Below are 14,151 nucleotides of genomic sequence, written 5' to 3'. Positions count from 1 at the left end.
ATCGGCACACACACACACACACACACACACTAAGACGAATTCTGCGTTTTGTTTTTATTTGAAGGAGTGATGAAAATCTTTTCCCGCAAAGATAGGTTGTAGAAAATTGCATGACGATTTTCAATGCTTCTTCAGATAATTCGGGAAATTCACTTCTCAGTGAAAGTGAGATCCAGAATCGAGCCAAACCATGATCCTGGAATTGCATTTTAAGCCCACTGTCACTTGAAAGCTCAATTAGCTATTCTTTTTTTGATAATGAAAGGTCGTTCTCGTGACTGCAAGCCTGAAGAGTTTTGAAGTGGACACAAACGCTTTCCCAGTGGTTAAATTCTAAACTAATAAGTTTTGGGGCCCTATACAAAATAACCGATTGTATTTACCTTTTGAATAATATCCGAGAAGCTCCAAACCTCCCCATCCCTTTCATCACGCGTTCGTAATCAGGCTACTGTTGATATTGATTTATATACATAATCAAAACTGTAAACAATTGTTGAATAATAACATAATAATGTAGGCATAATTCCCGTAAAGGGAGAAAAGTCACAAAACAGAAAAATGTTCCTACAAAATAACCAATTGTATTTATCTTTGAATGAGATCCACTGATCGAGTGTTCAGCAAATCTTGCCTTTCGTTCAGCATATTAATATTATCGCATTGCAACTATGGGAATTCTGTGGATTTGTTACAGACCTCTTTCTCTTCAGAAACTACACACAAACTGTCATTACAAATTCGTTTTGTATTATCATTGTCAATCGAGCTATTTTTCCGTTTAAAGAAGGTACCAATGTACTTATCCATAATTGAAATACTGTACTTACTCGCATAACTCGTACCCCTGATTTTGCTTTTCAAAAAAAGAAATTAAAAAGTTTTGCATATACCTCGCAAAGGAAAAAAAGCTAAAACACGTTTAGAGCAGGGGCGATAGTAACTTGCTCCCGCTGTACACTACATGCCCTTCCCAATAGCCACTATATTGCAGAGGAAAGAAAAACAAGTACTTTTATTATGTCAGTGAATAAGATACCAGCAGTCTGTGTAACACATTTCTCAACAAACAATGCAATTAGAGACAACTGGGATAAAAACGACACTAATTAATGAATCACATATCCTTTCATACAGAAACTATGCTATTTAGACTTGAGCAAAACCATATGTTGCACCGGCAAACATAGTATCTAACTAAAAACTATTGTTATTAATTACATGCGTGTGAGTTCGCCTGCCCCAAAGCAGCAATAAAGTTCAACCGAAGGTGTTAAAATTGTAAACGTGTTAAAACTTAGAAATATATACATAGTGAATGTTGTCATGGCAGTTTCATATATGGAATTCGGTCGAGGAGAGTTAGCATTTCAACTCAACTGCCAGCTTGCTTTTATCTTTCAGTCGCGTGATTTCCTAAAAATATATAAATACTGGGGTTAACTCACAACACACTTTGTCGAAGTATTACTTAGCACTTTTGAAGATATATTGAGCCTTGGTTGAAGGAGGAAACTCCTCAACAATAAAAATCAATAAACAACAAACAATTGGTTGAAATGTGATCATGTGGACAACACATGTTCACTTCAAATCTGACAAAACAGCAAGGGAAAGTGGAAGCAATAAAACCATAATGTTGTTCACTTAATCCCTCTTATTACTCGTCATTCTGCAGCTACAAATTAAAATAGTGGCAGAATGTTCATGGAATGAACATTCTGCTGCTATTTGAATTTTATTTTTTAAGTATCCATTTTGTTTCAATAATTTTTACTTATTCAATTTTAATTTGCTTTGTTATGATAATTAAAATATATAGATTTATTTGGATAATTTAAGTCTGCCTGTAGAACACCTGTCCCATCGTGGACCACAGGATGAGAAACACTGCTACAGGGAACGCTCACCTTATGTGACCACTAATTCATAAGTAGTATAGAAATAGAAGACACGACACAACATAAATAAAAAATTGAATTTTAATTAGGAAAAGAATTTTGAAAAAATTTTTAGTGTATTTTAACTTTTTCTTTTGGGGGAGCAAGAGCCCCTTGGCTCCCTCCCTGGGTGCACCACTGCCTCCCTGTGTATATGTTGAATAAATATGCAAATGTAACTACTTTCAGTTATAACTATTGCAAAAGTGCTTCAAAACACATCAATTTATCATTACAAATGCCCATAATATGATCTCAACCAATGGTGAGGTGCGAAAGCACTTGCTCAATATTATCAAAGTGGGATAATAATATTATCTCTCCATCATATGCAACAGCTATATGAATAGCTGTTGCATGCATTTTTAATAATTTTCTACATTCAATATAGGTTATTTAAAAAAATGCAAATATGTAATCTTTCACAAAAGACTGACAAATAAAACAAGAAAAAAAAAAATTGTTGATTAAAGATTCAATGGGTACTAAATGAATGTATTATCAAAACTGGAAAGGAACTGCTAATAATATTTGATAAAATGATACTGAAGTTGAATTTTGTGATAAGTGTTTTTTTTTTTCCATTAAACACGACTAGTGATCATATGTAATGAAAATTATTTACAGAACAGGATCATCTTATTTATTTACTTATGATCTCTTTCTGACTTATTCTTGATACTCTTATCCATCAGTTGTTCCATAAAGAACTGTCCAGTCAGATAGATCAAAGCTCTCTATTTGTCTTGTCATAATCTTCATGAACTACGTTCACCATTTAGAAAAAAGGTCCTTTTATTTATTACTAAATTTTCCCTCATTTAGTCTCTCCATTTCTGTGGTCATCTTATTTGTGCCCCACCCTACCCCATCCCACACACACAAACACATATATCATCATCAAATTCCTGATATATATACCCTCAAGGGGGTGTATGGGTTATGATAATATTACATGAAAAATTACATCATTACTAACTTCCTATTTACAATTTTCCTAAAAATCAGGCGGTTACCTGTCAAGACTCCAACATTATCAGATCTTATATTTCTATCTTCTAAGGCACTTTTTACTGTATCAAACCACCTTGGTCTTTCTCTGGATCTTTTCCCTACCAACCTGGCAGAGAACACTTGTTTTGCTAATCTTTCCTCTCATTCTGACTTATTCTCATACCGTCTGAGATTAGCTCTGCTAACACATTCCTGGATGCTGACAATGTCAAGTTCTTTCCTAATATCCGCTTTTTTTTAATATGATATTGCCATTCATGCCTTTAATCTTTCTCAGAATTCCCATATCTGCAGTCTTTGGTCAAGTATTTCACTTCTGAAAGAAGTAAAACACTTGGAAGAATTAAACATCACCTTTGCTCTTCTTGTGTCCAGCTCTCAGATCCATAAGCTAAAATTGGCTCGAATACAGTCTTGTGCACAGCTAATTTAGTGTTTTGGCTAATTTCTCTCTTATTCTATATAAATTTATTCAGCTAACAAGCTACCACACATTGTTGATTCTGTTGTCTCTTTCCATATTTAATTTACTATCTTAAGTAGCTGAAATGTTTTACGTCTTCTATAGGTTCTCCATCCACAATGCAGTTGATATTTTCAATGTTTCTGCCTTTTTAATGCTCACCTTCATACCATATCTATTACAAAAGTTATTCATGTTAGATTTCACATTTAACATTAAACCACCTTCCTATATTTCCTTCAATTCCTGACTTACAACTCAAATAAAGACTAAGTATTGCTTGATATAATGCCCTACTGACACCATATAACTGCAGCATTTCAAATAGTTTCTCTCTTGGCACCTTGTCATATGCCTTATCCAGATCTACAAAACTCAAATACAGATCTGTGCTATATTCCCATGATTTTTCAAATATCTGTCGTAAAGTGAAAATCTGATCCTGACAGCCTCTATTTGGCCTGAATCCAGCTTGTTATTCACCAAGCTTCTCTTCCACAATCCTTCTCAACCGTTTCTCAAGTATACTTGCCAGGAACACTCAGTAGAGAAATACCTCTATAATTCTCACATTCAGTTTTATTTCCCTTTTTATATATGGGTAATATGAGAGCTCTACTCCAATCATCTGGAACTCGTCCCTCTCTCTTTTCTTTATATTTATTTTCTATGTTCTTACCAAAGTCCTCACATGACTTTTCTTTAGCCAGTTTTACACAGTGTTTAGCCTTCTTACATTTGTCTCTGTATTCTCTAGGAACACAAGCTGACTTATTTGCCAGGAAATTTTATATGCTTTCTTCTTTTCTTCCACTTCCTGTGTCCACCATGGAGTTCTGATTTTTCTATCCATACAGACAACCTCACCACATGCTTCTCAATCAGTGAATCAATCAATGTTGAATCAATCAGTGTTGAATCAATCTGGCTGAATCAATCAGTGTTTTCTTCAGGGCTTGTCACTGAATCGCCAAAGGTTCCTAAAGTCTTTAGTTTTTTCTTGAATAATATTTATGTATTTTAGTCTACAGCACACATCTGAGAGCTGCTCAACTTTTATTCACTTTAAAACTTTCTTACATGTTATTCTTTTCAATATGAAATTCAATTTTATCCTGCTCAAGACAAAATCGGGATCACTTCTATTTCAAATCGTCTGTACACTCTAGTGTCCTGCACCAGGAGAAAACATCACTATCAACAATAACATAGTCAATGAGACTTTTCTTATTAATTGCCTCTTCTCTCCATGTGAATTTGTGCACATTTTTATGTTGGAACATGGTGTTAGTAATAACCAGTGCATGTCCTGAGCAGAAATCCTACAGGTATTTGCCATTATTCGCTTTGCTCTTTTCTCCAAATTTTCTCAATATATTTTGGCACGTCTGACAACCATTTCCTACTCTGCTATTTAGATCCCCAACAAGGACTAACTTTTCCTTTTTGATTGTATCAGTTGCTTTCTTTCAAGCCTTAAAAAATTTCTCCACTTCTGCCTTAGTAGAATCTTCTATGGGACCATAGGCACAAATAAGTCTCATTGTCCAGTTCCCCATTCTGATATTTGCCCAAATCACTTTTGAGACTGCCTGCCATTCAATAAGATTAGCCTTGTATTTAGTGTTGAAATGGCTACTCCTTTTCCTTGATTGTCATTGCCTGAATATAACATTTTGTATTTATTGCTCAGAAAGATTTTAATATTTGCCTTTTCCAGCTAGCTGAGGGATTACCAATTCCACAGCTAACTTCATTTCTTCGCCATTCAGGCTTCTTATTTTGATAGTACTGATCTTGGTGACAAACACATAAAAAACTTTAATTTCATGCATTCTTCTTGATATTCTTTCTGAATTTTCTCTCTCTTTTTTTATATTTTTAAATTACTGCAGGGATGGCAGTTAATAAGCATTTCTTCAACAAATTTTTTTATTCTGTTTTTCTCTCTTTCTGGCAAACAGTGTCCTAAAATATTCTGTCTTTTTGTTAGTCTTTGTATCTTTGCTACATTGGACAAATGTACAAATTTTAGTCAAACTTCAATGACCCAAAACAGAGAGTGAGGATTTCAATGGCCCAAATCTTTTACACATTTAAAGATTTGGTCCTGATCAAAGACTAGAGACCCGATATGAGAGTTCTGAGAAAGATTAATAAATTGAACAGATGATGTCAATGGCAGTATCACATTAAAAATGAGGATATTAGGAAAGAACTTGCTATTGTTAGCATTCAGGAATGTGTTAGTAGAGCTAATCTCAGACGATATGGTGACAAACAGAATTGGAGAGAAAAGATTAGCAAAACAAGTATTCTTTGCCAAGTAAAATATGCTTTTCTGAGAAAATTTGAAGGAATACCAAGATATAGACAGATTGATATAGTAAAAAACAGAAATATAAGATCTAATAATATTGGAATCATAACAGATAGATTAATTCGGAGGAAAATTGTTGATCAGAAATTAGCAATGGTGTAACTTTTTCATGTAGTAGTATCATTTGATAGTAGTATGTCTACTGAGAGTACTTAGCAGAAATTTGATGTTGAATTTTTTGGTCTAGTGAAATCCTCAAGAGCTCTTGATTTTAAATTCTGTCACACTTGAAATTACACTTCCCAAGAATATGAAATTCACACTCCTCTTTGAAACTTGTCCACCAAGTATTAATACATTAACATATATTTTCATGTTGCTTTTCTTCATCATTATGCACTTCAAAGAGGCCCTATTATAGTATTGTACTCCTTTTTTTCTATTACTTATTTTACACAGAAAGCTGGAGCTATACACAAATGTCCTTTTCTTACCCCATTCTGTGCTTTCAGAACAGTGCCTTTAGCATATTTAAATTTTCTGCTATATATTATGTACATAATGCTCTTAAATCATGCAATTATATTCATTCCTTTCAAGACTTCTTCCTAACATGGATTTTAGGCCAGGTGGCCTGTGCAGGTCTCAAGCCATCTTTTTCTTGGTCTTCTGATTCTTCTTTTTCCACTTATTTTATATCTGAATAATATTTTCAATAGTCTACTGTTGTCCATTCAATTTAAATGTTCTATCCATTTTGTTTATAGTGTCTTATGTAGTAATTAACTATTTTTATATTTAGGGATTGTAAAATTTCTTCATTTGTTTTATGGTTCCACTTGATATATATCCAGTTGTTTTTCTTAGAAATTTCATTTCTGCTATTTCAATTCGTTTTTCATCTTTCCTTTTTATTGTCCATGCATCGCTTCCATATAGTAGGTTTTGACAAGATGTTATATAATCTGATTCTAGAAATGGCTTAAATATATTATTTATTATGCCATTTACTTTGACAAAGTTTGATATTTTAGTGTCTATGTCTTTTTCTTCTTCGTATGATAAATCACATCCCAAATATTTTAAAGTATTTACTTGTTCTAATATTTTGTTATCTATCACTATTTTACTTCTTATTGGGTTTTCTCCTTTGAATGCCAATATTTTTGTTTTTTTCTTTAGATATTGTCATTATTGTTTTGAGATATCATTTAATTACCTTTGTAAATCATCTTCTGATGCAGCTAATACCGATGGACAGATATATTACAGATGGATCATCTGCAAGTAATAGTGTATCCATCTTCATTTGTAGGCTTATTTGTATACCAATTAATTTTATATATATATATATATATATTGAAAAGTAGAGGTGAGAAAGTACTTCTTTATCGTATTCCTCTTGATATATCTTTCCATTCTGAGATGTGTTCTAATTTAGCTGCTATTTTATTTCCTGTATATATTTCTTGAATGGACTGTACAAGTTGGTTTGGTATATTCAAATTGGTTAATATTTTAAACAGTTTTCGTCTACTAATTTTGCCAAAGGCATTTTCATAATCAATAAAGGTCACATGCATTTCTTTTTGAAATTCTCTTCTCTTTTCTATTAATAATTTTAGATTAAAAATTGGATCTATGAAGGATCAGCCTTTTCAGAAACTGTTTAGTTCTTCTAGTAGTTTGTCCTCTACAATACTGTTTAGCTTATCTTATAATATTCCTGCCCTGTATTTAGCAGACTAATCCCCCATAGTTATTACAATTCTTTATTTCCTTTTTTTTATAGCGTAGGATAACCAGTGCTTTTTTCCAAGAGTTAGTTTTTCCAGACATCCAAACCAAGTCTCATTAAATATTTTACCTGTATTTTTGTATAGTTCTATGTTTATATTGTCTTCTCCTGATGTTTTCCTATTTTTCATATTCGTTATTGTATTTTTCAGTTCGAACATTGTGATATTTTCTATTAGGTCATTCTTTGTTTTATAAAATTGTATTTCACAGATGAGAATCTGTCGAGAGATTTTGGAAATAGGTTACCCATTTTTCTAAATCTATTGTTTGTATTTTTATCTTCTTTTATTTCTTTATTCATGCATTTTGTTTATAGGTTTTGGCTTGAATATATCCTTTTCTAGTTCTGTTATGAAACTGTTCCATCTCTCTATGTTCTTTCCTTACTTCTTATTTTGTAATTGCACTGTTTTTTTTATACTCTATTTCTGCTTCTATTGTTTTGAAATTTAGCCATTTCTGTTAACTGTCCTTTTTTGTTTTTATTATATTTTCTATTTCTTTGTTCCAGTCTTGCAGTCCTCTTTTTCTAATCCATTTGTGCTTTATTCCTAAAGCTTTCTGTTGCTGCTTTTGTGAGAATTTGTTTCAAATTTTCCCATTCTTCTACATCACTTGATTCATGTGTGGTTTCTGTTTTTAAGTTTGCGCATTTTTGATTTTGTTGTCTAACATGGGGATCTTGTAATGAAGAAATTTTGTAACTTGGTTGATAAGAATTTTCAATTTTATGCATTTTTAGCCATTTTGGTTTAAATCTAATTTTTGGTGATACCATATAATGATTAGAGTTTAATTTAAAGCCTCGATATGCTCTTATGTCCAATTTAAACCACGCTAATTTAAAATTTGCGTTAACGTAGTCAATCACTAACATTGTGATTGACTACGTTATATCAAGTATATTTATGCATTTCCTTGTGTTTAAACACCGAATTCATTATTGTCGTATTAATATAAATGATAAAATCTTGCAGTCTGTGACCATTTTCCCCAAATTTACCTATGTTTATTTTGTATTTTTTGTTTCCTATTCTGGCATTTAAATCTCCTGCTAGTAGTAAATAGTCAGTTTTATCTATGGCAGTCTGCAATTTATAAAATACACTGCTGTCTTCTTCTTTTCCATGTTCTGGTACATACGCACCAATTATTGTTGTAATCTCTTAATGTCTTGAGTTTAATTTCTATTAGTCTTTCATTTAGTTATAATATACAACATTGTTCTTTAGAGATTTATGTACCATAATCATTATACATGCTTTTGCTCTTCTTTTTTTTATCTCACTGTAGATTTGTATATAGTTGTTTGTTTCTTTGCACTTTTTTATTTTTTCTTTGTTTCTGCTACTATACATATCTGTATGTTAGCTTGGTTTAGTTTATTAAGTTCCTCTTCTTTGTATGTGATGCTTCTCCCATTGCATGTTGCAATTGTTATTATGTGTTCCTTTTTCCAATTTCACTTACCTTTTCCTGAATTGTGGTCTTTTCCCTGATAATCCATCTGGCTTTTCTTTGGATGAGGCTTTTTTCAATATACTTTTTTTTAAAGTATATTGAATTTCCCCATGTCAAGTTACTAGCTTCGCTGGGTAAGTCCAGCGGTAGGGTTGCTACTCAATGCCTCTGGATCATTGGGTAGCAACCCTACCACTGGACTTACCTAATAATAAAGTAAATGCTGTTAGATCTGGACAGGCAGATCTAACAGCATTTACTTTGTTATGATGTAGGGTTATACCTCCCATACTCGGTCACCAGTGCCTCATTTGTACTTTTAGAACAGGATGGACCATGAGAAGGTGAGTTTGGCATTTGAGTGCCAACTTTCAAGTTGACACTCAAGTTTCCTTTCAAGACAAAATATTTTTTCATTCTCTAATATCAGTGAAAGAAGACAGCTTGTATAAAATGGAAATGGTACATATGATGTACAACAGTACATCTGTTTTAAGAATTATGATGCTCTGAATTCTCAGAAAATACAGATGTGTACATAATAGATGGATGCCATCTGTCAGTTCCACAACTCAAACTGGCTTCTCCCTTCTCCAGTTCACCAAACAAGCAGACAGGGATGCCACAGCATTTGCCATCAGAAATGACCTAAGCGAGATAGTCCATCTACCTACTAGAATATTAAACAATCCTATCACCTGTGAGAACCCATGACTTCTTAACAAGCCTCCAGAAGATGTCAGTTCTCCTCTTGGCAACTGGGACCACAACTTCTTCCAAGTTTCCTTCACCATGAAATAACCTTCAACCAATAATTCTCAATCTTGTGTCCTTTGGCATTACAAGGATGCCAAGCAGGATCATTTCTGTAACTTCTATTTGGCATTCTTACAGTCTGACTATTGCTTCTTTTCTCACGATCTTCTGGTCCCCAATGGATACAACTCCTGCCCCTCCATCACTATAAATGAATCAGTCAAAGGCGAGGATGACCTACTAGAACTCTTTTCTTAAAATTCCTCTATTGATGATCAAGGTCCCTCATTCCTTCACCAAGTGCTCACACCATGCTACTTCTAGTCTTCTGTCAGAAAGAAATCTGTAGAATCCTGAATAACTTGGACACAAACAAGGCATCTGCTCCTGATAGCATCTCCAATACTGTGCCAAAAATCTATGCTCCAGAACTAACATCCATATTATTTTGCCTCTTCAATCTTTCCAACTCAAATAGCATCCACCCTAATGCATGGAAACAAGCCCTATATTCAGCCCATTCCAAGAAAACCCCCCAACTAGCTACTGTCCAATTGCTCTCACTTCCATTTTTGCAAAACCATGGAAAAGGTCATCAACAAACTTCTTCAACTAATTAAGACAAACCAGTAACTGACAACATGAATTTTGCCATTTTCAATCCACGGCTGATTTAGCCTTCAATGCCACCTACCTTTTCGAACATGAGCAATGGAAAGGCTTAGAGAAACTCACCATGCTGACCTTAACATTTCGAAGTCATCTAACCAGATCTGGCATAGAAGCCTGCTCAAAACCAACATCCTATGGTGTGCAACTGGATCACCAGCTTCTGCTCCGATTACTCAACGTGTATCATGATTTCCAGCCCTCAGATTTCTCCATCTCTGCAGGAGAACTCTGTATTCTCAGACACCTTCTTTCTCGTAATGATATACTCTCATTAACTTCAAACCATATCTATAGCTTCACCGATGACAGTACATTCCCATCTTCTTTTTCATATAATAAATAAACCTTGTAGTGTTCAATTATTAAAAGCTTCAGGATCTACTAAAACCAATGTCTCTAAACCTCTGATCTCCTTGCTATACTTCAGTGGAACAAGGTAACTGTGTGAATTTTTGTCTTACCAAAAGACCATCCTGCCTACTTGTAAGGAACACTATGCATTACTACTTCTTACTTTTGACACCCAGATATCTAAACATAGTCATATCTCACTTCTTGGCCTGACCTACAACTCCAGCCTTTGCAGCATTTCCTAAAACAAATACATCTTGGCACTGGTTCTACAGCACAAAAAATTGTGCTTTTCCTTTCAAGGCATCACTTCACTTTTCCTAAACAACTGCTAATAGTGTATAAATCCCAAATCTTCCCAGTGGAATACATCACTCAAATGTGTGGAATAAATTTGAGTGATGCACTCAAATCCTCTCTTAGATTGCTTGATGCTATTTAGAAAAGGGCAAACTGGTTTAGTGATAATCCCTCTCTCCCAAACAGGGGCGGCTCGTGCATAGGCACTGCAAAACTGTAGTACCCCCACTTTTTCGCAATATATAAATATATTTATTAATTTCTTTATGTTTGTTTGTAATATTTATTTTATCATCAACAATCCTATACAATTCTCTTATTTTGTATAAAAAAATAATAAAAATCCATCTTGTAGCACTTAAGAGAGCGAAGGACGCTAGCATCACTGTGTTTACCACAGTGTCATACTGCTACACACGCAAGCACATCACAGTGAGATGCGAGCTATTAGTGTAATGCACACAGTCAGTCGCGCAAGTAGTAGAGTGTTCGTAGTGCTTATCATGTTTACTCTGTCTCTTTAAATATTTGGACATTACAATTAAAGAAATGGATTTTATTTTTAAGTAATTTTGAATTATACCAAACTGTATAATTTTATTGATAATAAACAATATTTTTTCATGTTTAATTTTTTTAAATAATTTTTACCATAATTTTGATATTTTATCCAAACACGTATACACCGTACTTACAGTGTGTATGTATATTTCAAAAGTTGCAGCACTCCCCATGATTTCAACCCACAAGCCACCACTGCTCTTTCTCCTTTCATTCTACCTGCTGTTCCTTGGAATAGCCTCTCACACTCTTTTTCACAGAGACTAAAAGTCTTTCTTACCTTAACTCTGAGTGGTATTGATGTGCTATGGGTCTTTTAACTTCTCATGTGGGTCAGATTATAAAAAAAAAGAAAGTTCACTCTGTGCATGCTAAAAATAAAATAACATGCAGTTACTGAATTATTCATCTTCATGAAAATTCGATAAAAACTGAGTTATACTATATGCAGGCCAGTATATCTCCTGAAAACAATAAGCTACAATCTTATAAGGTTGTATAGATTGCAGAAATATTTTATAAAATTATGATAAAATTGCTTGAACTAAAAAATATACTCTGTTAATGTTTTTCTATAGTCTTTGCCCAAGAATAAGCATAGGCACTTATTCTTCAGTTGACAGGAAAGAGCAAAATTTTTAAAAAATTAAGGAGGGAAAGTGGAAAGTGGGGAAAAAAAAAAAAAAAAATGAACCTTGTTCTCAGACAAAGAATAATACTATATTTACAATTAAACAGTAGTAATATGTTATGTGTGATACAGCATTTATATTTGGCTGATGTTTGATATCAACCCACTTTCACTTGTTCATGTCGCTAATGACGTGAACAGGACAAGGCCGCTCATATCTAGCTTATGAGAAGCTAACTGTAAAATTTTAGTTAGCTAAAAAGTTATTATTAACACTAATGACACAAACACATTGGATATATAATGAACCATTGTGAGAGAAAGAAAGTGAATTTACTGAACTGCATATTCGACCTTTCTTGTTTTCAAAAAAGGATTACAATACTGTTTCATAATTTTACACGTAGTTATAAATGGAGTAAACTTATTTAACATAGAATAATACAACTATAAACTGGAGTTTGTTAAATAATAGAAAACAATTTAACAAAAGGGAATAATTTAAATCTGTCTGAGAGAAGCATAACTAATAGTTAAGCCAAATTTTAATCTAAGCTACAAAATTACATTTACTAATTTGAATTTTAATAGCATGATGTGTTTTGGTGTCCACATAGTCAATAATTAATAAAATGAACATTATTCACTTCTTATTCCTTAAAAATTTCTTTTAAAACACTTACTGTTATGAGCATCCATTTTCTTTAATCCACGCTTCAAATTTTGATAGGAGTCTAGAACTAATAAATGTTCATATATTCAAATAAGATAATAACGGTTATTCCAAACACAAAAAGTTCATTTACAGAAATTTCAGTTCTCAAATTAAAATACACATCTTAAGTTATTAATTTTTATATTATTTGGACAATGAGTTACAACAGCCACTAACACCACAAGATTAGCCAAAAGAAGTGAGGCTATTAAACCAGAAATATAAGCTTCCAATTTTGGAACAGTCAACTTCTTTTCTTCAAGTATCTGACTGAACAGATTAACACAAATTGTGAAAGTGGAAGTAACTAGGCTATTTTTTTTTAAAAACAGGAATGGTATTATTATTACGGGTGACTCCAGGGAGTCCTTAGACTCATCGAGGGAGGGCCTAAACATCACGTTCACAGAACTATACGACATTCTCACAGTATCCATCATACCTTGCCTTAAACTCGCTCACCGTCATAGCACCCACAACAGACTCTGGAAGCTTATTCCACTCATTTACCACTCTAAAAGTAAAGAATCCAGCTCTAACACCCATGCTAACTACACTCTTGCCCAGCTTCCATAGGTGTCCCCTAGTTCTCCCACCAGTCCTGATCTCAAAAATATCCTCTGAATTAAACCTATAGAAACCCTTTTAGCAATTTATATGTCTCAATCACATCTCCCCTTTTCTGCCTATCAACAAATTTCTGCAACCAACAAATCTTCAACCTGTTCTCATAAGGTTCATTCCATAGACCTGCTATCATCTTGGTCACTCGCCTCTGGATCCTCTCCACCTCCTCCTCCCCCGTCAAGAAAAAACCTAAATGACCAAATCTGGGCACAGTAGTTGAGATGAGGTCTTATCAAGGCACGGTACAGAGGTACCATAACTTGCTTGTCTCTGCTCTTCAAAGTATTTTTCAACAACCAAGTGAGATGATGAGCTGATTTGGACATTTTTGCAATGTGCTCCCTAAACTTCATCTCCCTATCCAACAACACTCCCAAGTTCCTGGCCTCATCAATCTCCTGGAGTACAGTTCCACCAATGTGGTATACTGCTGCTAATCTTTTCACTCCAAAATGCATAACCTTACATTTTGTCACATCAAATTGACATCCATTCTCCTTAACCCAGAACCCCAATCTATCCAAGTCGTCCTGCGAGATT

At 33.7% G+C, this 14,151-nt stretch overlaps 1 protein-coding gene across 3 annotated transcripts in view; it reads right to left on the bottom strand.

Annotated features, from left to right (window-relative positions):
- The window catches only part of LOC150098974 (chromobox protein homolog 3-like), a 134,905-nt gene that overhangs the window by 79,882 nt on the left and 40,872 nt on the right, over window positions 1–14,151 (bottom strand). For 2 of the 3 annotated variants that reach the window (XM_090404873.1, XM_090404874.1), the window contains one exon: window positions 12,953–13,009. The exons of the other annotated variant lie outside the window; for it this stretch is intronic. In XM_090404873.1, coding sequence (XP_090260999.1) covers window positions 12,953–12,968 — 16 coding nt within the window. In that variant the 5' untranslated portion in view covers window positions 12,969–13,009. The remainder of the gene's footprint in view (window positions 1–12,952; window positions 13,010–14,151) is intronic. 3 annotated transcript variants of the gene reach the window in all.

The sequence above is a fragment of the Typopeltis vanoorti genome, chromosome 15 (assembly GCF_054136105.1).
Source record: "Typopeltis vanoorti isolate ZY-2024b chromosome 15, IOZ_Tvanoo_1.0, whole genome shotgun sequence".
NCBI lineage: Eukaryota > Metazoa > Arthropoda > Arachnida > Uropygi > Thelyphonidae > Typopeltis > Typopeltis vanoorti.
Note: the sequence above shows the minus strand (reverse complement) of the source record. Positions and strands in the feature narration are given on the sequence as shown.